Source organism: Ptiloglossa arizonensis, chromosome 2 (genome assembly GCF_051014685.1).
Source record: "Ptiloglossa arizonensis isolate GNS036 chromosome 2, iyPtiAriz1_principal, whole genome shotgun sequence".
Classification (NCBI taxonomy): domain Eukaryota; kingdom Metazoa; phylum Arthropoda; class Insecta; order Hymenoptera; family Colletidae; genus Ptiloglossa; species Ptiloglossa arizonensis.
This window is the reverse complement of record NC_135049.1, coordinates 22,369,882-22,397,679: the sequence shown is the minus strand read 5'-3', so window position 1 is coordinate 22,397,679 and position 27,798 is coordinate 22,369,882. Positions and strand designations below refer to the sequence as shown.

Here is a 27,798-nt window from a genome sequence, read left to right as displayed (position 1 = left end):
AACAGTAGCGAACGCATTAATCGCGCATAATTGAAAGTGTTGAAATACCACGGTATCCGATCAATTCGAGGAACACCGGGAACCCTACCGACCGGGTAACCAGATCGATGCCAGAACGTCTACATTCGGGTAGCCATTTTGAATAGCATCCGTAAAGACGATCGAGTAACGTAAAGTTCCCCTACGTTCGCCAAAGTAAAATCGGGATTATTTCCAACAACAGGTGTACGATTGGCAACGGGAGACATTAAACAAATTTACTTTCCGAATCCGACGTGAAACGATGTCGTATTCCGTAATCGCGGAAAAAAGTAATCGAGAAACAACGAGAGTCGCGACCACCCCCCCGGGGAGACAACTTGTTGATGGATGGCCCCTAACACCCCCGGAAGGCCGTCGATGGAGGTTATCGCGTAACTCGGTCGTCGATCGTTCAACGGAAGCGAACGGGTCGCAATTTCTATCAAATAAATAGAAACATCGCTCGGAGGGATTTCTCGGTTTCAAGAAAAATTGAACGGCTCGCGGTATCGAGAATCGTCGTGCTCTGTACACGGTTGACAGGAACAAACGACCGGTTTAATTCGATGTATCAAAAGCCCGGGCGACACTTTCGAACCTCGGAGCTGTTCCAATCCCTTCGCTCCCCTCTCCGGCCCTCCCCTCTCTCCTTGGTTCCCGGGGCTTTGTATGTTTTGACGGGGGTGCTAACTGACCCCGTGGCTTCCACGGAGCGTAGTGGGGCGGAGGGTGGGGAGGACCGTGCTCAAGAGCAGAAGAGGGTGGCATTAGGTCGAGGTCACCGGGACGCCGAAGCGATCGATGCAGCCCGCCAGCCGTGCACCCACCCTCGCTTCAGACCCCCGGTTTCCACCCTCCGACGACCCATCTTCCGCGACCTTCTCCTCCGCGGAACCCAAATACCGACAACGACCATCTACGATTCCCGCACCCGGGACACCCGCTACCCGAGGCTCATTATGTCTGTATTTACGTCTCGTTGCATTTAACAAAAAGCAACCACCTCCCTCCGCGCTCTCCCTCGTTCGAAGAGTTGAAATCTCCGGGCAGGTTCAACACGTGGATGCTCCACATTCGAGCCACCGATCAGCTGCTTCCCCGGGACGCCTTGCGATTGCTCCGTGTTCGAACACACCCCCCGTATAATCGAAAAGAGATTTACAGAGAACGATGAAAATCAACCATTTTGAAGAACAGTTGAACAACCAACGGATCGAAGGAATTGGATACTCGGTGAGGTGTACTCGACATTTTTCGCGATATCGATGTAACTGTTATCGAGATCTCGAACAGGGATAGATGGGGTTATTTATTTTTCATTTTAACAGTTTTTAGATCCTTGGGGATAATTTTGATTATTTTCTCGAGGTGGTGCCATTGTTTTTTTCTTTCTAAGTTTGAAACGTCCTAATTTTGAAACGATGTTAAGTAATCCCATTATTCTTTCGTTGGAAGTAAAATCTCGTTAAAAGAAGATCTCGGCTCGTGACCTTTTCCATTGGGGTCAATTATCTGCACCCATGTGGTAATTTAGGTACAAGAAAAGTGGCATTGTCCAAGAGGCGACAAAAGGAGCTCTTCGCGTGGTTTTCGGATCATCCAGGCCCCTAATTTTGAAACGTTTGCAATATCGTTTCTCGAAAGTTTCCCAACGCTCGTAATACACGACGGGCGATCCATTATTCTTTCGTTATAAAAATAAAGTCTCGTTAAAAGAGATCTCGGAGCGTGACCTTTTCTATCGAGGTTAATTATCACCTACCCCATGTGGTACTCGACGTAGAAAAGAAATTACGCGTTCGTTTACGAACCGAGAAAGGGAGATCGCTTCGTACGGTTTTTAAATCGAGCGATCCCCCTAATTTTTAAACGTTCGCGATATCGTTTCACCGATAAATATCGAGAAACGCATCGTCGTTCTTTTGTCCCAGAAATAGAATCTCGTAAAAAAAGAATCTCAGCTCGTAACCTTTTCCATTAAGGTCAACTATCCGACTACCCCATGTGGAAAAAAAAAAATTGCACGTGCATTCAAAGGCATAAAAAAAGGAGGTCTCTCGTTGTTCGGTTTTCGGAACTTTGAAACGTTTGCGATACTATTTGTATTCAATTTTCAAGCGCTCGATTCCCGAATTTTCGAATATTTGCAATTCTTCCGATCCATTATTCTTTCGTTACGAAAATAAAATCTCAGCATTAGGGCCGATCATTTACCCCCGGATGGTACTCGGAAAAGAAAAGTCTCATCGACGAAGATTTCGGCAACGTTCCCCTCTCGAAACATTTGCAGGTCCTCCACAATGGACAATCGGGTTCACCATTCCTTCGTTACGAGAATAAAATCTCGGCCACCTTCTCCCATTACGATCGATTACCTACCCCCGGTGTGATATTTCGAACAAATCTCTCGGTCCGAGGCTTCGATAACGTTCCTCTTGGTTCGATTCTCGTAGAACGGACTCCCCTGGTCGTATACGCGGAATCGCACGATCGAATCGTAAGAACGATGCTCGCGCCAGAGTTTCGAAACCGTGCGGATAACTTCGCATAAGATCGAGCGGCTGAGTGGCAATCCGGCTTCTCTTTGCACCGGTAGTTTCAGCGAGCTCGTAACGCCAGGATTTACGAGGGAGTAAAGCCCGTGCTCTCAGACGATAATGCCTCGCTTTAAGTGCACCGCTTCTTCCATCGGCGTTACATCCAATCGGGAACCGAACGAATCGCCACGCCCGATTACCGATCGAAGTTAGCCGAGAACCGGTTCGCGTCCACGGTCTCGGAACATCGTCCGATTCGCGCTCATCTGTCGCCTACTGTTTGGTATCTAGGGGCCTTTTCGGGTACGCGCACATTTTTTCGTCCTTTCTTGTTTTTCCTTCTTCCTCCTCTTTCATACTTTACAAATATCCCGGTCCTTTTAAACGTCAAACCACCCGTTTTGTACGCCGTGTATTTTTAGCGGTTTTTATCCCCACGTACCGGGGGAAACAGCGACCCTCTGCTATGACGCCGGGTCTGAGAGTGGCTTTTTAGCGAGCGAATGCGAGTCGTACCATGCGAAGAGGTTTAACGCGTTATGACGTGAGTACGATTCGATAGCGGATTAAAGATGTCCGCGTTCCTACGGTGGGTGCTGTTCGAGGCTTCGTTTACTTTGAAAAAAATAAGTTGCGAACACGATAACGACGAGTATCGTCCACTTTGAGAAATTTATCGGTAAAACTAGCTACGGTTCTGGAGCGATAGTTTCTCGGAGGATTGCAAGTCCTTGGTACCCTCGAACAGCATCCTTCGGAGTGGGTATTTGGAACAAAGTTTGTAATTTTAATTACCTGTCGACAAAAAGAGTGTCGTGTTAATACTCCACGGGGTTCGATATTTTCTTTCCAAAGTGTACACATCGATTTATCGAATTTTTTCACCGAAGGTCTAGCTCGCGAACCCTCTTTCCTTCAACTGATTACATTTTCAGGAGGAATCTAGAACGCCTGCAACCACTGACGACGATTCTTGTATCTCCTCGGAACTCGATTTACTAAATCCAAGGTACGGTCCCTGGAGAATGGTTTTTAATAAACGTTTCTACGTTTTTAAGGGTATTGGATTTGTGCAAACGAGGGAAACGATGCGTGAAATTTTTAGGGGAATGAGTGCAATTTCTTTTGAGACAGTATTTATCATTTTTTGGAGCGCTGAATTTAATTTGATCGATCGAAGCGATCTTTCAATTAGGGCGTTAGAATATTGCTGTACAAACGAGAGAAATAATGCGTGGAACTTGTAGAGAAATAAATGCAATTTTTTGAAAAAATATCCATCATTTTTGGGACGCAATATTTAGTAGAATCGATTCCGACGATCTTGCGATTGATTTGTTTTTATTTTCAGAGTTACGAGGTCCAATTGGAGATCGCGACATCAACGAATTTCGAAGAGCATCGAAAACAATTTACCCGTGATTTCTGGAAGAAATTCCGATCGTCGTCGTTGTTTCGCGAGCTGCGACCACGTCGAAACAAAATTACGTAAGTGATGTAAGTGTTAGCAGAATCCAAATATTCGCCGCATTATTTCACACGCGTTAAATAATAAATACATTACCATTAAGATTTTTAAGAAACTCTTTATTCTCCGATTGTGGCAACATTTTTTCTCAGTTTCAATCGCCACAGTTTCGTTCAATTTTGACTTTCAATTCGTCGTGGATACACTATCCAAAATCGACGTGACGATTTTCTCAAATTATTGCAAATTCCTTCGTAAAAGTTTGGAAACGCGTATCGTACGACTAATCCCAAGATGTGTTTCAGTATCTCGAAAAGTAGATAAATACGGTACAGGAGATCGTGCGACGAGTCTTCAACATTTTCCAAGTTATACCTATCGGAGAAAGCATGAGGTAATTTATCGTATTTGGTTAAAAATTGCGTTCTCTTCCGCGACGGTAACGGTTACCACGAAATGGCAAACAGTAGAAAAAAAAAAACGGTGGTCGTGGTTTTTTTTTTCTTTTCCAAGCGCGTGGACGCGATAATTGAAGGGGCATGTTTCGAAACGTCAAAGGGTCGTAGAATAAAAATATGAAAGTGTTGGTCTTTTGTAGCAACGATACACGCTGGCAGCAACAATTGGCAGTAACGGTGCAAAACTGTTGTGAAAATGCGCTCATAAGCTGTCATTTACGTCGTACCGCATTATGCGTTACATGTTTGCAACAACGTAGCTGCGATTCAAAGGAGGCTTTGAATCGCGATAGTTGTTGAAACTATACGGCCGGGACTTTGAACGACAAACGGCTCTTTGCAACAAACCTGAAAGGCATGCTTTTCGAACCAAGTTGGTATTCAACGAGGAAAATAATTCCACGAGAAATATGGGAATAAAACTCGAGAGAAAAAAAATAAATAAACGGGAGTAACGTATCGCGACGAGGAGGGTTCAAATTCGGCAATTTGTTACGTTTCTGTGCTCGGTTGAAAATACAGGGCGATTCGAAAGAAACTTTCGAAAATTGTATCCACTTCGTATTTATCGGTATTTTTACGATATATTTTCGAATCGTTTTAAAGATGACAACACGACTCGTCCAACTTTTTATCCGTTTCTTCGGCTTGTATTTTTCCAGCCTCAGGTAACCTTCGTTGCGGAGAAGTCTTCCAGCGACGGTGACGATCTCGTCGGCAAATCTCCCGCAAAACTTTGGTAATTATCCGCGTAGTTCACTAGCTCGCGTACACTAAATCGTGTACGCTCCTGGCGCGTGTCATTCTAACGACACCTAACGCACTCCTTTGACAGCACAAGGGGGACAAGTACGCCGCGAATAATCCGAGCGATACGTCGAAAGAGCAGAAAGTGTAAGTTACTCCGCTACCGTGGAATATTTTCTCGTTTCGGTCCGTGCGCCTCGGGTTTTGGGGACGATCGCGAGATCGCGAACCAATCGATCCTTTCCAACGTAATACAACGAAACTCCTTACAATTTACAAGGAACAATTGTATCCAAAATTTGTACGAATATTTCGAATTTTGAACAATTATCAACCTTTGATAAATATATCCAACTTGAAACGTTAGAAACCACTTTCACCCCTTGATCTTGACTCTCTCTACTTACAAAGAATACGTACCATGCATTTTCAGCTGCTTACAGTACCTTAATTATCGTAACAAAAAATTATTCACACAAACCCAAATACTATCAGAATTTATTTCAATTAAATCTGTTCACATTCTTACTTCTTTCGTAAAAAGATTGCGGAAAATTTCTAAATATCATCGAATCTCTCTTTCCTTGCGGGACCAATCTCCAAGCATCTGGAAAGTCGTTCTCTCGTTGTTTATAGGGTGGCCGGTGATTCTGGTCATCCCCAAGGCCCGAAACCCCGTAAAAGCGTCGTCCACGAATCTCGATCCGCTGGCCCTGATTCGATGTACTTGTTCCTCTTCGCGCTGTTCCTCTTCCTGGACAAGGGGCGCGAGAATCCGCGCGTAAACGAAACCGGGGCCGGCAACTCGAGGGGCGGAACGCGCGCGGCCGACGTCCTCGCGCTGACCGACGATTTAATCCAAGGACATTCGTAGTCGTACCGGAGGAGGATCGATCGGAATCGCCGGAACGTCCACGTCCCGGGAACAGCAAGAGCAGCGTGGTCGTTCTGTATCACGGTGAATCGGCAGCTCCGGCTCCACCATCCCCCGAACCACCCCTTAGGGCCACTCAATCGGAACAGTTGGTGCCGCGTAGACCGAGTCAATCGCTGACGAGGACCGTTCAACCCTTGCGTCACCGGAGGTAAAATATGCCTTTCGACCCTTTCTAACTCCAATTAGGTTCTGCTTACCGGGAAGAAAAAATTATAGAGGTGCACCATCGACGAAAAATACTTTGGTATTGGGCTCTTTGTAACCGGAATTAGGTTCTGCTTGGTAGAAAACAAAGTTATGGATGATTCACCATTATCGAAAAGTACTAGTACACTTTGTAATCTGAATTAGGTTCTGTTTAGCGGAAAAAAAATTGTAAATGTGCACTATCATCGAAGAGTATTCTTTGTAACCTGAATTAGGTTATATTTAGCGGAAAAAAAAGTTATAGATGATTCACCGCCATCGATAAGTACTCGTACCCTTTGTAATCAGAAATAGGTTCTGCTTAGCGGAAAAAAAAAATAGTAGATATGCCCTAACATCAAAGAGTGTCCTTTATAACTTATATTAGGTTCTGCTTCGAAGAAAAGAAAATGATACGGGTCGTTCCATAATCGACTTTTTATAATCGAGATCAAATTAAGGATTTTCATGAAATGGAAGTATGTTACAGTTAGGAGTCGCGTATTTAGAATCCCGCAGTTTAAGGCCACTCATTGGGACCAACCCTTGCGTCAACGTAGATAAAATATGCTTTTCGACCCTCCGAACCCCGGATTAGGTTCGGCTTAACGGAAAAGAAAATTATGGATATACACTACCCTTCTAAAGTACCTGTATATACACGCGCAAATAAATTTTTATCCGCGAGAACATCGACCCCATCGTGTTCTTTCTTTTTTTTTTTTTTATTTTCTCCGAGAAGAATCGATCTTTCGAAATAAATTTTCCTCCGAGAATCGAACGCTAGAATTTCCATTGAACGAGTACGGGTAAAAGTGAACACTTTGAATTAGATTTAGAAAGCACCGTTACCTACGCGCGTAGTAAATACAACGGAGGAGCGAACTCGATTCGAACCAAGTACCAGCTCCATAATAAATATGGAATGATTGCGGGAAACAACTCCGATGCAACGGTGTGAAAACAATACAGAGGGGATTCCTCCTATATCCATCCCGGCCAAGTCGGTGAACGGTAGTTCCAGTTCCTTCGAGTTTGCAATTTTCTTTCGGGAATACCAATATTTACCGATTCGAAAGTTTCCCACCCGAGAAACGCGGAGCGCGAAATGCACTCGAGGCCCCCCAACACCACCGCCGCCCGGTTTCTCGTCCCTTCAGGAATCTATATTCCCAAAACCAATTAAATTTCCAGAAGTTTCGAGACATTTCTGCGACGTTATCATCGATTGAAATAGGACGAAAGTTTCGCCTCGTATCAGAGACCCTGTGATCGAATCTCCGCGTAGAAATCCAAGAATTCCCTCTCCGGGTCCCTACCTCTCTCTCTTGCAGGCCGAGTCTGGCGGAAAGTCCAGAAGACCGATCTCCCATATATCCGATCGACCGTAGGAAAGCTACTTTGAGACGACGCCGACGTTTATCGAAACGGCGAGGACCACTCAACGTACACATTTATCAAGAGGGCCGTGCACCGGAGGTTGCCTCCTTGTCCAAGGGTCATCGTGTTTTGTCCAAAGAGGCGCAGCTACCGGAGAGGAGATCCGATCCAGCGAGATATTCGGCCAACTCTGCGAAAAATTTGATTAGATCCTGGGAGGAGTCCACTACTCGTCAATACGACGATTCGGATGATCCTGATCAAGGTGGAAGATCGGACAAGCACCGGGACCTCGACAGAACCTTCGGGGAGCGATGTCGTCCCTCTGATAAGTCCGTTTTGAAACTAATGGCTCGTCCCAGGTAACCAGATCCATTACACACATCTTGAACCTTGTCGCGAGCAATTGTCGATAATACCAACCTTGTTGTTTTATTTCTCGAGAACGCAATTCTAGATTATTTGTATTATCGGGCACATTGAACGATAAGTTTTCGTAATTCGCGAGAATTTATCGATCCTTTTGTATCGTCTTCCGAGGAGGAAATTATTTCTATTTCTATCAACTCTGAAACACGAGTTCGCGAGTCTGTCGGATGAAAATCTACAGGGATTGTTTCTACCAAGGGTTGAAGCACTCGAAATAATAGTCGATGAAACTCTACAATCATAGAAAGTAGTACTTGCCGATCAATTACAGCGTCTGACGCTCACGGACCATAGCGTTCAATGATACCCGATTACAGTGCTCGATAGTAATTATAGCGTTTGATAGTTATCAGCTGTGGCGTTTGATAGTTCCCGACATTAGCGTTAATCAATTATTGCTGGCGGCGCTTAACGAGCTCTAAATATAGCGTTCGATAGCGCCCAACTATAACGCCTATCCGTTGTTAATTACACGGTAGGTTGAAAAATTGCGGCCGATCGACGCGTCGACGAAATTAATAGGAAAGATACCGTAACTCGTAATCCATACGGTGTAAAATAACATCGAAATTTCATCCGACGAATCTCGTTGCTAATATTCTCCGCGTACGTACTCGTGGCAATAATTTCTAGATAAAAAAGTCCACGTTTAAATATTTACCGCGTTCGTGCGCGAGATAATAATTTCTAAATAAAAACAGTCCACGTTGAAATATTTACCACGCGCGAGATAATAATTTCTAAATGAGAAATTCAACGTTCGAAAATCCCCCGAAACTAACACCGAAACCTTGGCTACCCAATTCTTCTACGTTCCAATTCTTAACCATTCTCGTTCGATGCATCTGGTCACGTTCGTCGAAAATTCTTCAATTTGGAGCCATCTCGATTGCTCGTCCTTCACCTTAGTTCCGTTCAAATGCTCTTCTTGCGCGCCTCGGAAACACTTTGCTCCCTCCACTATCCCAAACACTTCCATTTTCTCCGTGGCACACGCAAGACCCTGTTCCCACGCATTACCGCGTAAACAGTGGGAAATACCGTATACCGTTGGTCGTCCAACAGTGTCGATCGTTCGAAAGATCGCCTACACAAAGGGCCGTGTTTCTCAGTTCAGGGAAAGACGGCGATTGCAGGCAACGCGGAAACGAAGCTGTCTGCCCAAACTTGGCCTACCTGATGCAGCAGATGCACGCTCGTCCACGCGAACGAGGCGACGACCGTGCATTTATCACCGTGAACGACGGCGACGATTCTCAGCGGGTGTTCCCATTTCAAACGACCCCGAGCGGCAACCTGAAGGTCGTTCCGAATCAGGTACACGTTCGGAATCGACTCACGGCCCGAGACGGTTCATCGAGTCTTGGGAATGTTGGCCTCAGGGCAGACGCGTAGTTGTTCTAGGTGGTGTTCGAGTCGAAGAAGGTTAGCGTGTTGGTAGCCGATCCACGTCACACCAAGGTGAACGTCAAGGCCGAATTCAATAGATCGGGAAACGATCCAACTGGACGCGTGTCCGAGTCCAGACCTAGGTTCGTCGATCCTCCATCCGGTGTATCGTCCTCGACGATCGATCAGCTGCAGGTAACCCTCCTGCCACAGTTATCGTTCGACTCTAACACCGGTGGATCGACTGCTTCGTGAAACCGTTGTTTCTTTTTTTTTTTTTTTCTTTTATCGTACACCTGTCAAGATACCCAGGTATTGTTAAGCGGGCTCCCTTTGTTCGGATTTTGTCAACGGAGAAGTAAAGTATTCGGTTCGAAGGATCGATTCTTGGTAGAATAGTAAAGGATCGCCTCTTTCGGAGACCGACAATTGGATAATATAGTTTATTACGAAACGATCGAAGCGTGTCACTAGTGGCGATCAAGCGCGTCTCTTTGGATCTAATTTTTGCTTTTTCTCGAATCTCGTTCCAATATTTCCGAGCAGCGACACGATAAATTTCGAGGGAAAAGAAAGAGAAGAATATAAATTTCTTTAAACGGGAAAGAACTTCTTTTTAACTGGCCAGGTCGACTATAGAAGTCCCTTTGGTTTGTGCACGTATGTTTAATATTATTCGATACGTTCGAACAGGCCCAGAAGACCCTGCCACACACCGGGGACAGTTGCAAACCCACGATGCATTCGTTCAAAACGAAACTCGCTCAAATGGAAACGGAACAGAAGCAGCAGACTGCACCCTCGACGTCCTACGAAGCGCCGTTGCTGCAGGAAGTGCCGCTATCCGCGTTAGTGTTTCTCGGTCGATTGTAGCGCTATTTATTTGCAAAATAAAACGCTCCCGCTTGGCAATCGGGTCGATGCAGTTTTACAGGAAGACGGCCGCGCGACGCGTTTATTGTCGCAAACTGGCTATCCATAAAATTGCGTTAACCCAGATTCGCCAGCCGGTCGGTGTAAAAGAAAAAAAGAAAGAAAACAAGGAACGACTCGCTCGTTCTCCAATAACCTTCGATCGTGATTTCCGTCCAGACTCGGATTTACGAGTGAACGACCGATCGATTGGGATAATATAATTCTACCGGAGAAGACCGACTTGTATCAGGAGTTGGCCAGGCGCATCACAAATTACAAGTAAGCTTATAGTTCTCTCGCACGGTCGTCGATGGAACGAAGTTAGGGGAGGGTGGACGGGACAGGATTACGGGTTAAATTTCACGATCGATCTTTCGAGGAACGCCGATTGTATCGTGCGGATCGGTCAGGACGAGTTCCATTGCCACCTCCTGGTGCTCCAGAGTTACAGCGCCTTCTTCGACGAGAAGAATTGCAAGGATATCGACTTAACCGGGGTGAGTGACCTTAAACGTATCGTATCCTCGAAAGCGGGAAAGATGGACGAAGAAACTCGCGCGACTGTTCGCAATATTTTCTCGAACGACTTATGGCCATTATGTCCCTTCGATAGTGAAATACAATTCGAAAGAATTGTAATTTTTATCGAAGAAATAACGTATCGATGCGTCATCGTATCGAAAGTTTTACCCCAAATAAGAGGGTCGGGTGACTCGGTAGTACAAGTGTCTCGCGAACGATTTACGGACGAGGGTCTGTAACAATTCCAGATCTCCCTTCGCGAAAAGGGGAACGTCCCTAAGAAATTGTCCCGATTCGCCTAACAGAGTTGCGAGAAAATCTTAACGGTACTCTTTTGTAGACATACTCTTTGTTCTCGTTAGACTTCTTTAATCCCTGACTCCGGATTCCTCGAGATTCTACCCCGGCCGCGTTCTCTGACCTGCCCTCTCGTTTCCCTTTTATCTCATCAAGAACTCATAAGATTATTAAAAGAGCAGACGTCGGATATAGACCCTTAATCTCGGCGAAAGAAAAGCATTCCAGAAACGTCCACGGTCCCCCTGGAAGATGATTAATCTCTCCGGGGGGGATCTCTCTGCGGAAAAATCGAGCGGCCCCGTTTCCTTAATTCTCGGTAATCGCGTCAAGGAACGTCCGTCAGGTAGCACGAATAATCGCTACCAATTGGCTACCACGATTATTTACCATTTCCCCGTTTACATCTTTCGGCTCGTCGAGCAGGTACCCCGTAGCGAACGGATCGTTTCGCGATCGAATTTCGCGATATCTCTTTCAACGTGTCCTTTCTCGCTCGGGAATCTCGAACCCGTATTTCTCGTGTACTGTGCCGAGCTGAGAAGTCGACCTCTGAAAGGAATCGCGAATTGTGTTGGTTCGGACGATTTAATCGATCTTAAAAACAAATCGTAAACGAAACTCCGGGTTACCAACATTTTCCTCAATCCGGAAGTTATTTTTCGACCTTCCACCTGTAGCAAAATTGACCGAAGATAATAATTATCCAAGGAGTCGTCTTTTCAGCTTCCACTTGTAGCAAAATTGACCGAAGATAATAATTATCCAACGAGTCATCTTTCCAGCTCCCATCTGTAGCAAAATTGATCGAAGATAATTGGTTTTATCCAAGGAGTCGTCTTTTCAGCTCCCACTTGTAGCAAACATGACCGAAGATAGTAATTATCAAAGGAACAATATTTCCAACTACCACCTGTACCGAAACTCTATCCAGAAATAGAACTTTTTCCCTTTCAATGATCGAAAAATGATATAATATCGTTAGTCGTACGAAAGAGGTCGCGAAGAGCGTACGGTGCGCTTTATTCGTCGCGCAGGCTCCGCGTTTCAAAAATCGATGTTCGAACGAACGTTGATGGTAAAAGAAAGGTGTCTTGGTGGATTGATAAGAATCGCGAGGACTCGTCCACCATCGATCTTCGTCCCTTAACGAAGCGCGTTAAACGAGTCGTAACCACGGCACCGCCGTCGACGTTTCTTCGCTCGTCGATAACCTTAATGCCGTCGTGTCGTTCCGCGCGCGGATCCTGTCGCTCCCTGGACGATTTATTGCACACAAGCGAGCAGGAAGCGTCGCTCATCCTTCGTCTGTTCCCCGGGCGAAGCGACGCGTTTCCAGTGCCGTCTCGCTTAGGTGTGCAGAATGGATCGTTCACAATTTTCTTTTCAACGCGGAAATTCTTCCACTTGGGAAGTTCCTTCGAGCTCGAAACAACGAAAAACCAACGAAAATTGCGAAACTACGCCCGAAATTATCTTCGTTGTTCAACGAGCACTTGAACCGTCTATTACGCAGGTGCTCGGAATCTAGCGATCCTTAAAGTTTTCAAAAGGTTCCCCAAATTTGATTTCGTGCTTCGTGAAATTTTTCTACAAGTATTGAAATTCGTACTCGATCGACGATCAGAGGTTTTGCGCGGGAATATCTTACGTAAATATCTTTAAATTACACTCCCTCCGAGTAACGAATTATTATCGTTCGCTTCTATCGAACGTCACGGTTCACCGAGCGGTTGTGTTACGAAATTTCACTGAAGGGTGTCCGACAGCCAAATGGCGGCCCTGCGAGACAGATAATATCCCTCTGCACCGAGCAAGATCTATTACGGGTTTATCGGTATACGGAACGCAAAGTCTATACCGGATCCCGAATAAACTCCCTTTGTTCGCGGGATCCGATTTTCTGCCCGTCGCGTTCCTTCATTCCGGATACGTGTATCCGTCGTCGTCCACGTTCGATCGACCGACCTCGACGTTCGTCTTTGGCTCCCCTACACCTCCCCGTTTCTCGTCAGCTTATTTCTCGACGTTCTTTCGCTCGATTCTTCTTCTTCTTCCTTTCTCTCGAACGATTTGTCCGATAGAGTGGACGACGCCTTCTGATCAGATTTCGTGGACATCGAGCTTTATCCAGAACGAAGACTCCGTCGGTCCCTTGCATCACCGGCGCGAGAACCTCGAATCCTAGGGGTCGATTATTTTCGCGTGGCGTTTTCTCAAAAGAGACTCGATTAACTTCGAAAGGTTAACTTTCGAGAAAATCTACGCTTTCAAGGGTTAAATACACCACCGTTCGTAAGTAACTACGAGAACACCCTGTGTCTTTCACGAAAGAAGCTCGAACACCCTTCGTAATTCGCGTTGAATTTAAGGGATAAAACGCAGACGGTACTTTCGAGAATTCTTCCAGGGGTGTGCGTATCGATTTCTCGAATTTACCCTCCACGGGGACGAATTGATATCGATCTTGCCACAATACCGAGTCACGTTATCGGGAAATTTATTCGCGAACATTTCCTCGCAATTTTCGCAGTTTCGCCAAGTTCTCGGTGCAACAATGAGCTCCCCGGATCGAAGGTATGGACTTTCGGTGACATTACAGTCCGAAGAAAGAGGGAAATTCAATCTATCTTCGGTATCGAGGCATTCGAAATCGCCGAGTAGGCAGCACCAAGGGGTTGCGAGCGACCCCAATCTCTTGTGTCAGCATCCTGTTCTTCTGCCATCCCCCAAATTCCCGGTCCTGTAACAGTGACTCCGTGGGCTCGAAGCCAAGTGACCTTGAACTCCTTTTCGGTTTCCCCGGCCGCGGCTATATTTGACTCCCTTCTTACTTAGGGGTGAATAACGACTCTCGAATAATGCCCCGCTCGTCGCCCTTTAATAATTGCCGCGAAGAGCCACGGCCATTTTTGCCGGCCACCTTTGTCTTCCCGACGACGCTCCCTCGCTCGTCACGCGTCGAGAAAACGAATAATTAAAAATGGAAAAAAATCTCCAAAGACCTTTAATATTTCCGGCTCGATCAACTTTCCAACGATGCACGAACCTACTGCAAATACATTTGCAATTGTACTACTATTCTCAAATAGGATCTTTCGAATAGATCTTTATTTCTGTACTAGATCGTTTTCTATTTCTTTTTTTTTTGTATCTCTTGTTTGTAAATTACAATTTGTCTCGAAACGTTCGATAATTCTCTACAATGTAATATTTTTGAATACGAAAGTCTAATAGGATTCTCGAGCAATCTAATAGGAAGATCGATTAGAAAATATATTCCAAGTATAGAAATGTATAGATCGACCACTTAGATAAGATTTAGAGAAGATTCCTATGATGGGAGAAGCTTGGTCCAGACCTCTTCTCCCATCAAACATCGTCACAGACTCTAGCTCCTCGATGTCGCCTCATACTACTCTAATTCGTTCAATCGGTCGTTACTTTCATTCATTACTTATCAATTTTAAACAATTTATTCACTCACCGGCAACATAGACAGAAAAGTAAGGTAAATTCCATGTGTAAGGAATGGAGCAAGACTGTTTGATATTTTTAGAAATAGATTCGTAAGTAAAATATATGAAAAATCGAGTATAAATTGTTTTTTAATTTACAAATTGAGCCACGGAGCCAATATTTTGCAAAACCCGACACCTTGAAACGATGTTCCGAAATAACCGTGCCATGTAAATTAGAGCGACGTGTCCTCGAAGGCGTTCTCAATCATCTACGATTGGATGATCAATTCGCAGAACGAGAGCTGTCGACTTCTGCAGAGGGACAACATCCTGGAAGTGTTCGTCGCCGCTCAGTATCTCGGTATAAAAGGTAAGCATGTTAACAAAAGCACGTGCAAAGTTACCGACGAGTCGCGCGCCGAATTCGTTCGAAATTTCCGGATTGCTCGTTAATCGTGTAGATTTATGCGCGTAATTGAAAACGTAGAGTAAGCGCTTTCTAAAGCAACGTTCAAACACGGCGCGGTCCAACGTTCGAATTCAAAATTAGTTAATATTTCCTCGCTAACGGCAATACAAAAATAAATACCAGCAGCTGTATTTACACGAAGATGAAATATTTACTTAACTGCTACAGGTCAAATCGTGTTTCCGCGGAATTAATTCGCCGCAACGCGAAAGTCTGCTTACGACCAAGGGAACGAAATTATGCTCGGATGATTTACGATATTATTAGTTTCGTTACAAATACAGAAAATTTCCGGGAAGGTCGAGAGATTACCAGTCGTTTAATCAAATTACGGGAATTGGTAACTCTGTTCGCCTCTCCGATAAGAATGAAAAAAAAAATAAAAGATTCCTTGGTAACGATATAGTCGAAATTCTGTGATAATTTCTAACGTTAAGAAATATACGCGAGCCTCTTCCAACACGATTGTTTTTTAACAATACAAACCTCGTATAGCAATGTTTCCATCGACGTCCATCGATTATACGGATGGATATAATATAATTTTTCGCGCACTGAAATCGAGGGAGGTATAGGTTTTTGAGCGCGCTGAAACTGAGGGAGGAATCGATTTTTTAGCGCGCTGAAACTGAGGAAGGTATCGATTTTTTAGCGTGCTGTAACTGAGGGAGGTATTGATTTTTGAGCGCGCTGAAACCGAGGGGATACGAAGTATTACTTTCTTTGTAGTATTCTTTCTTGCGAAGTATTGCTCTTAAAGTTTCCATTCGAAGCATTAGGTATTACCGTCCAAGTATTCTTTCACAATGTATCGATCCAAGGTATATTAAATTTACCACCGCTCTTGAACGAACAATTAGCGAAACGATCGTGTCGGTTTTACCCTCTCGGGTATCGTGGAAGAATTGGTATCCAGCGAGGACGTTAGTCCTTCCATAAATCTAAATCCTCCTTTGTCTTTATTTATGCGAAGGGTTTACGAGCAATGATCCTGTTTACATTGTGTCCCTGTCACCGTTTCCCATTTCCATCAATCTTCTAAACCGCGACTGTCTTGCGTAATATATAGCGCGCGGCTTCTAACACACTTTAAAAGTTCAACCCGGTGCCGGGAAAGAATGAAAAGTTCCACGGCACGATAAGCTTCCGGTGGTGGAACTTTCGATGGCAACGCGCTCGAGTTTCGTTGAATACGTCACTGTCCAACTTGGAACTTCGATAAACCGTGGCGAGATCCGTAGAAAATAAAGGGCGGCGTCGTTTTTCCGCGCGAAACATCGGGGGAATTTAGATTCCTTTCTCGGGGAACTGTGTTAGCGAAGTTCGCGCCATTCGGGTCGTATGGTGCGAAAAAAAAAGAATTCTACGCCATGGAACAATGTTCCGCCAACGTGCACCCTCTTCCTGCGAGTTTGCACGGCATTGTTCACATTCGTAGATCTATGCTTTTTAAATTTGCATCAAAGTCTATAGAGGTTGGAACAAAAGGGACGAAAGTGTCCTTAGAGGAAAATTTACAACGATCGCTACTATGTAAATCGAGTTTGTAAATTTTAAGCAAATCCACAAGGGAGAATTTCATGAATTCGTAATAAGACTAATATCATGGTCGACGTTCAACGCATCCCCTGAAAAAGAGGGTGAATATTAGTCACGTTCCGTCGCATTAATATTCGATCCGAACGATCTACTCTCGTTCATCCACTTCCCTCGTTGTACGTCAGAACTGGAAGAACAATGCTGGGCTTTCATAGACAACGACGAGTTGTTCACTGAAGATACCGCGTTCCTGCTGTACCTGGAGGCGAGAAAGATAAAAAATACCGCCGTTATGGAGTTGATGTTGCCCAGGATCATGAAATTCTTCCTGATGCTCGTCAGCACCAAGGACTTTCTGGATCTGTCCGTGGACGAGCTCTGTTTACTGCTCAAATCGAACTACATCTGCGTGAACAGGTATCCCTGGATGTTAAAATTCTACCGTGAACGTGTATTTATCGGTGTTAAAATCCTGATGCACCCTCGTTGATTCCCGAAACTCTTCTTCAGCGAAATGGAGGTTCTGATGTCGGCTGTCCGATGGCTGATGCACGACTGGGCCAACAGAAGTCAACAGATGCTGGAGGTGTTGAAGTGCATCAGATTCGGGTTGATAGCCCCGTGGCAATTGGTGGACGTTAAAAGAAACCCGGAGAATCCCGAATTCATGGAACTGATGTCCTTCCCGGAGGTGCAGAAAATGATCGACGACGGTTTGGCGTAAGTGAAATCTTCGAAACGCGGGACAAACGCGAGGACTCGATGTCAAATTACTGCTTCTTTCAGATTCGTCATTATCAAATACTGGTACGGCAACCAGACCGAGGATTATTACCATTGGATCGATCTTCTGGGATTGTCCGAGCCCACCAATCGAAATTGGGCCGGGGAGGACAAGGTACTTTGAATCGAAATTCTCCAAAATGGCTTCTCAATTATCGACGTCTTGTACCACCGAGTCGCTCGTTGAATGTTCTATTTTTCCTAATTCTATTTCGCGAGCTGTATTTAATTTACATCAAAACCGTATTAGTTTTGATTTAATTAATTCGATCAACGAAAATGAACCAACGACGATAGAGTGATATTCAGCAACCGATTTTAAAAGCTTGTTGAACATAGAATAGTACCCTTTCTTTCCAACTAAACCTACATCGAAACGTGGCGAACTCGATGAATATAGTATTCGTACGTCGATAATTAAATATGCGTACAATTAAACGTTTCGACGACCAAACTTTAAAGAAGAATTAACGATCTGTGTCGCGCGTTTCGTTTCAAGAACTACGTGACGTATCGGGAATTTTTGCTCTACCTGGAGGAGTATCAGAGGACAAAGATGTCGGAATTGAAGCATCGAAAGACAATCGGGAAACCGAGTCCTCCTAGCTCGCCTCCTGACGATTACTCGTTCGCAGCCAGAGCATCCAACAATTACGCACAGAGCTCGGGTACGTCGGAATAGACATACAATGGGACGTCGTCTGTACGATCTTTACTTTCAAAGACTAAAATCGAAGGAATCATCGTCGCTCAGTAACTCGAAAAATTTACCATTAATTTTTGCCTAATTTTTTTCCCCATACACTCTTTGTCGTCCACTGAACAGAGAACGACGATACGCGAAACGATAAAAATTCTCTAATACCTAATCATCGTTCTTTCCATACGTAAATCCTGGTGCAGAGAATATCAATCTACGGTTGAGCGAATAGATCGAACGTTTAACCATAATAATTCTCGTCAGGTGACAACGGCGCGGTTCGCAACGAAACGACGACGCACCCGATGCACCCGAAGCCCACATCCCCGAATTATTTGCCGCTAGAGATGCCGCCGGGCCTGATGATGCCACCGAAATTAATGAACGATTACCTGAGCAACCTGGAGAGAAGCAAAAGGGTGAGTAACCCCGGCCCGAACTCCGATCGAAGACCGACGCAAAAGCCACAAAACAAACGGACTCGTTGATCGTCGCGTACGCACAATCGACATCGATGTAATCCATTTTTGGATCGGTGTATATATAATACATATGTCTATAGATACACGTACACGCACACATATATATAATATATACGCCCCGCGAGTCTGCGATCGATCGATAGATATATAAAAATTAGAAATTGTATTTTTATTTAGCTCATATTTCGTATAATCGTATGTACACATTGAAGAAAAAAGAAAAAAAAAACAAAAAAAAAAAGCAGATTGCATTAGAAAAATATTATTGCACACGTGTATGTTGTGTTCATTTTGGTGGGAACGCCGCTTCAAGGGACAATCAGACTTGTTTTCGAAGCGATTCGGGGGAGGTACGTTTCGAAAGTAACGCACCTCGGATGGAAAAAAAGGTAACCCGGCGGATTAAAGCGGTGAGTCGTTTGCGATGAAATTTTCGAGACGAAAAGGGGCCCGCCGCGCGGTCCAGGTTTCCTCTGCGTTTGAAAAAAGTTTGCTCAACCTCTTTCAGGGATTATTACCGCGTGGTTATCGTCAAAGAAATCTCGAGGTAAGCCGCGGCCGTGCTCGTAAGTGGAAATAATAAATTTCGCCCAAGAAATGTCACGGAGCTGTAGTCAAAGGTCAGAGTTTATGTAGCTCGAAATCCGCGGTTAACGATACCCGGGCGTGTATCGAGGCCGGGCCATTACGTGCCGCGCAATTCCTACAAAATGCACTTACACACCGTATAAGCTCTTACCTTGAGATTACGCTGACGTAACAATCATTTTATCATAGTCGTAATTACGGTCCATCCCGTGTACTCGAGTCGTTCCAGAGTGTGTAAATACGAACGGATTTCATTTTGCAAACCGTGAAAAGGAAGAAGGAAAGGAATCGTTCACGATCAACTCGTACCTTCGGTGTCTTTTATCAGAAAAGTATTTTTCTTACCTTGGATCGTTAATTTCCAGAGGAAAACAATTTAACTTTACAAACTTACCAATATCGTCGATTAAAAATATAACTCAAAATGTCCATTCATCGATAATTAAATTCCATTCGAAAATAATTCTCGACGTAACCAAATCACAATCACAACATCGTAAACATTCTTCCTTTTCGATAAAAAATCACCACAAAAGTCTCTCATAAATCGTCTCCTCGAACGACTCGATGTAGCACCCTAGTCACGATCGATATCAATTACTTTATCAACCCTTCGACTGCTACCGGGACCTATAGACACTCGGTCGGTTACTCGCGTGCGTGAAACGCCCATAAGCGTTGGATACGCGTGTACCCTTAATACGCGAAAAAGTCTTCCGCACAGGCCCTTCGCGTCTGATCGTTCGCGGTCGAAGGATTGATCTCATCGATTCCATTCCGTGTCTAACGGTTCGTCAGAGGTTGTCAGAGCTCCAACCGTCTCGTGTCGTGAATATGATACGAGTTTCTCGCAATGGTCGCAGAAGGATCGCGCGACGAACGACGCGAGGTCTGGAAACGCGTTGGGCATCGACGCCAGGTACACCGGTGGCGGGGAATCGGGGAAGGCTCACTCCAAATCGTCCACCGTCGAGAAACACGGCCAGGAACGCTGTCAGCACCGTGGCGCGAATTTGCCGGTAATGCGACTCGTTATCGAAGAAAAGATCTCTTACGTTCGCGAAGCGTGGAAAAACTTTTCGTTCCCCGTAGTCCGCGAGTCGTCTCTTTTTCCAGGACCCCGGTAAATTGGATTACGAGAGCCGGCTGGAGAAGAACGCGCCGGATGTTTGCCGGTGCCAGCAGCGCGAGTCGAATTTGATATTTTCCGCGAGGAAGCAGCAGCACCACCAGCACCAGCACCAGCACCAGCAGCAGCAGCAACGGACGAGATCTAGGTTGTCGAGGGACCCGGAAGCGCGACCAGACTCCGGTAAATCCGAGGAGGATGCGGCCACCACGATACAGGCCGTCTACAGGGGATACAAGGCCAGAAGAAGATTTCACGAAGTTAGTGGATGCAGCAACACCGATAGTCCACGGTCTCGGTGTCACGTGGAAGTAACTGCGACAAACGGAAATGATCGCGGCCCGATCTCGCCACGCGGAGAAAATATTTCTCGAACGGTGTCGGCGAAAATAGAACGATCATTTTTGAACGCGATAGGAAACGTTCGTCGCGTACCGAAGTCGCTCGAATTTTATTCCACGGAAATTACGAGAAAGAAATTGTTTCTTTTCTTCTTTTTGTTATTGCGCATTTATCGGGATTGTTTTTTAATGTTTCTGGAAGAGTACAAACGACGCGCGTTGCATCGAGGAAAGATTATCGTTTACTTTCGCGATTAGACGCGTTACCGAATTGCATAAAGTTATTATTTATTTTTATCCGGTGCACGTGTCCGTGAACCGATAGATAAGGAAATCCCAGGAGGCGGAGAAACGAAATATCAAGAAGGTGGCCGAACTTTTGTCCATCTCGATAGACGAAGCGCCCCGGAAGACTTCCTTGGAGCTTATCAGAATCAGAAACGAGAAAACCGAACAACCATCGTGGTCGATAAATTCCGGAACGAAGAACAGGGAGCAGCCGGTTCGAAGTCAGAATCAACGGTGCACCGAAAACCAATTGGACCGAGTAAACATTTTCTACGCTTTAATCGATCCGTTGCTCTCGTTTCTTCGATCCTCTCTCCCCTATCGTTGTTGTAAAACTGAATCGTTATTGTATACGTTTCGTTGCCACTGTTATAAAATTTGTACGCCTCGTTGATGGCGCTACTCGTTTCCACACGTTGAATCCTACCACGTTCGTGTACTCGTTTCGTTTCTCACGAAATAGTTTTTCGTTTCGTCCATTGTCGCGCAACTCGTTTCACCTCGTCGAACGACTGCAAGTGTTGTCCTCGTGGAGGTTCTTTCAATTCGCGTGGATAACATCAACGAATTAAACTGGAAATTACTACTTCGTTCGCTGTACGACTCGTTGAATCTCACACGGAGTAACATTCTTTTCCCCGACTTTCATTACGGTCGTTTCATGTGGCGAAACAAGCTATACGACGAGAGATTAAACAAACTTCCTTTCACGATGGAATTAAAGATCTAGATTATAAGTGGAAGAAACGCACGAACGACGTAGAGAGATCGTAAAAATACCCGGTGTCGTCATCGACGAGGAACAACAATTTTATAGCAAAAATTCTCCTTGAAATTCGAACCGACCAAATGTCCAGGTTCTTTTGTTCGTGGCATGGTCGAAGAAACATCAAAGATGTACAATGTTTCGTCGGTAGACGTAATCGCACATATTGTGCGCACGTTCTTTTATTTCTATCTATTTGTATTTCTCTATTTCTTAGATTATCTATATTTTAATTTTTCCTACAAGAGACACTCTTGTAACCGAGAAAATTATTATTATCGTTATCCATAAATATTTCAAACCTTTATCAATTTAGATCAGAGCTTCTCACCGGTGGATCGCGTTAAATATTGAAATACGAGAATACTTTAAACGTTCGTTAGTGCGTGTTCTCTTTTTGAAATGTGTATTACGAGCGAGTGAATCGCGAAAAGTCATCAATTTCGAAAATCGATCCACTCGAGTTTGGAGAACTCGGTTAGAATCGATTCTGAATTGATCGGAAAGCGATCGTTCGAGATCGGTATCGTTTAAGAAGCGGTCGAACCACCTTCGATCGATCGTGAATTTTAGGTCGACGAGTGCACGCCGAGTTGCGCGACGGAAGACGAGCAGAGGACGCCACGTTCCCCGAGGATAGCTACGCACCCACGAAACGCGTCGAAACCGATCAGGACCATCAAGTCGCCGGTGATTTTCGCGAATTACGACGAAAGAACCAGTTCCCCTTCGGACAACACCGACACAGAGGAGCCTTTCTCTCCGCAGACCGACGCGAAGTCGACAACGACCGATTTCGACGACGAAGACGCCGCGACCGAGCACGATGTTGCGAGACGCGCCGAATCGAGTCATCGCGACGATCTTCGGGCAACGAAGACCACCAAAACCGTTCAAATTCGTGCCACGAATTACAAACGACCTCTGTGAGTCATCGACCGGTCCAAGTGTCCGGTTGCTAGCACGAATTTCATCTCGAAAGGCAAATTTTCCATTAAGCGACACTCGATTTCTTCCATTTCGAATCCACGCGATGGAATCTTCATTCTGGACCGTGTCTAGGGTCTTCCACGACCCATCGCGTTATTCGATAGCGACGAGCCAGGTCGTGTATATTTTTCCTCGGAATTTCCTTCATGCTTCGAATCTTGATATCTCAAGGTAGCAAAACGGTAAATTTTGGTACAATTCTAGAAAGAAGTATACATTTCTTTTTAATTGAAAAAATGGTGTATCCTTCTTAACTCTGGTACGCATCTCGGATCTTTTCCACTCGAAATGTTTTGCAATGTTACACCGGTACTCCCTTAGTTGCCAATATTACACCGATATTCCGTGTCGCGAAGTTAGAAATCAAAGTTTCGTACGTTCGGGATATTTCTACTCCGGATTATAGTCGCAACGTTTCAAGGATCGAAAGCAAACGATTACCGTAATTCGTTTCTCCCGAAACACGAGCGTTCCCAGTTCTCGCTCGACGACGATCCGCGATTCTGTTCCTCGGATGGCCTCGGATGTGTACCGTGATAACCGTGACGACATTGTTCGGATAGTTTGTAATTACAACGGAATTACTCCGTTTATTCGAACCTATCGAAGAGTGCGACGTTTCGGGTAACCGGTCTCTGGAATAGTTCATCGATTTCCCATCTCGTCGATGACAGTTCAAATAACAGTAGCTCGCTACACGGATAACCGTATCGGGGCGTATTTGCCCGAGCTAATATTTTGAGGGAGACCTATTGTTTGGATTCGAGCCACGTACCGTGTCGTACGAAACGATGCCACGTCCGAAAGGATACTTTGTATCTTGAAATGAACGCGAAACAAACTCGCGGGAAGCGAACACCGTTTCGCTGTTGTTCGGTGCTCGAACGAATGGAAAATTTAAACGGGTCCCGGAAGGTACTGTTGTGCAGGAGGGAAGGGTCGAAGGAACACTCGTGTACAATTCAACGATCCCTTGGCATTTTACCGAGGTTTTATCGAAATAGACCGACTAACAAGAATTTCACGGACGTACTTAGCACTTGGACACGACTTAGAGTGCACGACTTAGAGAAGAGTGACCCTCGAGGTCTTCGACGGGTCTTTGTATCCTTCGGTGACAAAGAAAGAGTTAAGAATTCGATCGCAGCGTGAGGTTCACACGGGGAGTCACATAGGCTGATCCAAGAAGTATTTTGGCTGCCTTGCGTTATCCGACTTCTATGAATCGACTCGCACGGGAACAAAGATCGATCTTAAGAACGCAATGAGGTAGGTATCGTAGCACGATTACGGTTCGGTGTAACGGTACGAACAACGTACAATCTTTTCAACGGAAAAATACGAAAAAGTATCGAACGAGGTGTCCTGCATCGTGTAACGGTTTCGTACGTAAATCGGACATCGGGTAGAATTTCGTTGGAAGAAACCGGGTCTCGCTGTATTCGTGAGTCGGTACGGAGAAACGCGAAGAAAGTTTCCAACGGGGGGTGGGTGGGTAACTGAAAATTGTAAAGTAACTCCTGTCAGACCGCAGAGGATCAGCAGCAGCATGTTGGGCTCGAACGCTGCCGGCTATTTCTTCGAGGAGTCTCTGTTCTTCCCCGATCGCGAATCGATCCTGGTGTTCGGCGGTGTCGATCCACACGAGGAGTACGGCCGTGCCGGGAACACCGGCAAGAATATATACCGATTTAAACCGGACGAGAACATTTGGGAACTCGCGGGAGAAATTCCACAGGCGCGACATCACCACTCGGTCGCTTACCTAAGAGGCCGTGTGTACGTAGTGGGTGAGTGGAACGATGACGAAATCGTCGTTGTTAACCTTCGAGTGTACGAACCCGCGGAGAACGGTGAGACCGGGTCGGGAACGACCCACACCGACACGTGTACAAACTTCTTCGACTTTCCCTCGTAACTATCGTCGATGCGTAGACGATTAACAATGGAACGATACATTTGAAATATTACTTTTTATTCTCACTTGAAGCAACTGGTACAGCGATCGTAATAGTTATCGTAACGCGTTACTACGTTGTTGACGAGTGCTCTCGTGAAGAATTCTACGATATTCGATATCGCGCGTTTCCAGTAAAAAATCGATACGTGTAGTTTATATTACCATCGGTAACGCGTATCGTCTCGGGTTCTTCGCGATGTTTAAATCTAGAGGCTACGTGCTCGCTTTCGAAGCAAGTGTACCGTACGCACCGGCTATGAATAGATATTCGATCGTCGACCGGGTCCGTGACGACCCAGCCGTCGCGAGGCAGACAAGCCCGCGCGAAACGAATCGTCGCGATTTCGCTCGTACCGCGTTCCTCAGTAGTGCCCTCGGAAGAGTCACCTTTTTTATCCGCTTTACGCACCCGGGGATCTCTGTCACCGCGTAACCGAGAATTTTACCGTGTAAAATTCCAAAAAAAAAAACAAAAAGAAAACAAAACGTGGTATCGTCAGGTGGAGCCGATCCCCTGGAAGACAAACTCCACAGGACGAGCACCGCGGTCGGTAGCGTCTGGAGCTACGACCCGACCACCAGGACCTGGTTCAATGAACCCGGTATGCTGACAGCGAGGAAGGACTTCGGATTGGTGGTCAGTCACGGGAAAATGTACGCCATCGGAGGGCAAGGCAGGAACGGGATGTGAGTTGTTAAGCGGAGCGTAATTACGCTCGCTGGCCCGCTGAAACGCGTTTTCTTTCGTTTTCCTCGCCGGTTTTATTTCCAATGCCGGTCGATCGCGATGAAAGTTTCCACGCCGTGTAACGCGGCGCTCGTCGACGTTATTCGATGATCATTCGGCGTTACCCGATCGAACCAACGGGGATAACGCTCGTTTTTCGGTCCAAGGCACGATCGAAACTTTGTTCTCGCAGTGCTTCGAGAACGGTGGAGGCATTCGATCCGTCCGATTCCACGTGGAGGGAGATGCAACCGATGCAGACAGCAAGGGTGGGACCGGCGAGCGTCAAGTATCGGGATCTTATCTGGGTCGCTGGCGGGATGACAAAATCGAAAAAGGAGCTATTCTCGAAGGACGTCGAGTGCTACGACCCGATCAAAAATTTGTTAGCTATATATATATATATATATATACATATACATATGTATCGTAGCCAGCCACGACCGTACCCTTGCATTACCTAGATTAAACGCTCGATAGACCCCCGAACGTGAACAACCGTGAGAGTTGGCTTATCGATGCTCTTTCAGTTGGCTGAAAGCGGTGCCTTTGAGGTCACCGAGGTGCTTTGCATCGTTTTACGTCGTATCCGACTGTCTTTACGCGATTGGCGGGGCATCGACCACCGAGAACGGGACTCAGAGCATCGACAGCGTCGACGCATGGGATGGAAACGTTTGGAGGGAACAAGCGAACATGTCGATCGCGAGACACGGGCACACTATCGGCTCGATAGGTACGTGCTTCTCGGTTCGCGAACACGCGAGAGAATACCGAACTTTACTGCGATGCATTTCTCGGGTCTTATTCGACCCGTCGCGAATTTCTCGGATGATATTACTTCGATCGAAGATATTCCAACTGAGACGATTCTCCTGGGTTTTCTCGGTTGTATTGTAAAGTTAAGAACAACTTAGTTTGTTTTTTTTATCTAAGGACTTTAATAGTGAATCGGCTCGTGGAAAAATTCTTGCTAGTTGGCCGAAATTTTTCGTAGATCTACGATCAAAGCTATTATAGTAAAGGAAAATGTACAAATGGAATGTTGAAAATTGAGAAATCACATCGTGTAGAGAAAATTTGAATCATTGAAATTCGTCAAAGAGTATATTAGTTGTTCGAGAGATTAATTGATAATTTTCTTATTATTTTAATTTTTAATTTTTTTATCTAATAGTAAATCAGTTCGTGGAAAAGTTCTTGCGAGTTGTCCGAAATTTTTCTTCGATAGGTCTACGATCGAAGCAATTATAGAAAAGAAAAATGTACAAACGAAATGTTGAAAATTGATAAATCACATCGTGTAGAGAAAATTTGAATCATTGAAATTCGTCAAAGAGAATATTAGTTGTTCGAGCGATTAATTGATAATTTTCTTATTATTTTAATTTTTAATTTTCTTATCTAATAGTAAATCAACTTGGAAAAGTCCTTGCGAGTTGTCCGAAATTTTTCTTCGATAGGTCTACGATCGAAAGTAAAAAAAAAATGTACAAACGAAATGTTGAAAATTGACAAATGACATCGTGTAGAAAAAGTTTGAATCATCGAAATTCGTCAAAGAGAATATTAGTTGTTCGAGCGATTAATTGATAATTTTCTTGTTCCAGGCGAACAATTATTGATAATAGGTGGAGTGACTACGGTGTTTATGAAAACATTAAACAGCGTGGAATGTTACTGCTGCGACATCGGGAAGTGGATGAAGGGTGTATCTGCTCTCCCACATCCTGTGTCCGGTCACGGTACCGTGTCTTTACCTCCGGCAAATCTTTTGATAGATCGCTGATAACTGTGAAATAAAAGAAAAAAAAGAAACCGTTACGCTTCTCGATACCCACGCTACTATATTTAGCGGTGGATGCATTAAACATTTACTTGTACGCTGTCGTTTCTATCGGAATAGGTATTTTTTCTTTTTTAATTGTGAACCATGATCCTTACACTTATTTCTATACGAATATGTACCATTTTCTACGGATTCTTTACTCGTTCGCTTAAAGCAAATAAAACCCCATCGTAAACGTTGTTTATCGTCTTTAAACGAAACGGATTTTGTTCAATAGAAACCTTCAATTATTCTCGCGTTGGGAAAAGTTAAATTCGAATAATTAAATATAAAATTGAAACATTCATTTCTTGGGAAATCTATAAAATTCATCGATAACATCTTTAAAAACGTTAGCGTAGATGTCGTCCGAGCGACCGCTAGTAAAGCTAACAATAGAGTTATCGAACGAAGAAACTTACTCTTCGTGCGCGATGTTCGAACAATAGAATCGAATTTTG

The 27,798-nt window shown here is 44.9% G+C and overlaps 1 protein-coding gene across 1 annotated transcript; it reads left to right on the top strand.

Annotated features, from left to right (window-relative positions):
• Positions 1-3,063: 3,063 nt before the first annotated feature.
• On the top strand, positions 3,064-27,413 carry LOC143154856 (uncharacterized). The gene is made up of 28 exons (XM_076326876.1): positions 3,064-3,102; positions 3,494-3,567; positions 3,910-4,046; positions 4,332-4,420; positions 5,147-5,223; positions 5,320-5,378; positions 6,106-6,316; positions 7,689-8,096; positions 9,276-9,480; positions 9,568-9,747; positions 10,246-10,400; positions 10,645-10,746; positions 10,847-10,964; positions 14,985-15,117; positions 16,941-17,172; positions 17,266-17,475; positions 17,542-17,653; positions 18,038-18,206; positions 18,503-18,657; positions 20,172-20,327; positions 20,425-20,697; positions 21,104-21,325; positions 22,406-22,758; positions 24,350-24,612; positions 25,283-25,469; positions 25,703-25,894; positions 26,040-26,245; positions 27,120-27,413. Exons 1-28 carry the CDS (start codon positions 3,076-3,078, stop codon positions 27,296-27,298), a joined length of 4,884 nt encoding a protein of 1,627 aa, XP_076182991.1. The 5' UTR covers positions 3,064-3,075; the 3' UTR covers positions 27,299-27,413.
• The last annotated feature ends 385 nt before the right edge of the window (positions 27,414-27,798 follow it).

Coding starts and splice junctions, on each gene's coding strand:
- LOC143154856 (XM_076326876.1), top strand. CDS start 3,076: ATGCGAAGAGGTTTAACGCGTTATGAC. Junction 10,965..14,984: donor AGGATATCGACTTAACCGGG/GTGAGTGACCTT, acceptor CATGTAAATTAG/AGCGACGTGTCCTCGAAGGC. Junction 18,207..18,502: donor CAATTACGCACAGAGCTCGG/GTACGTCGGAAT, acceptor AATTCTCGTCAG/GTGACAACGGCGCGGTTCGC.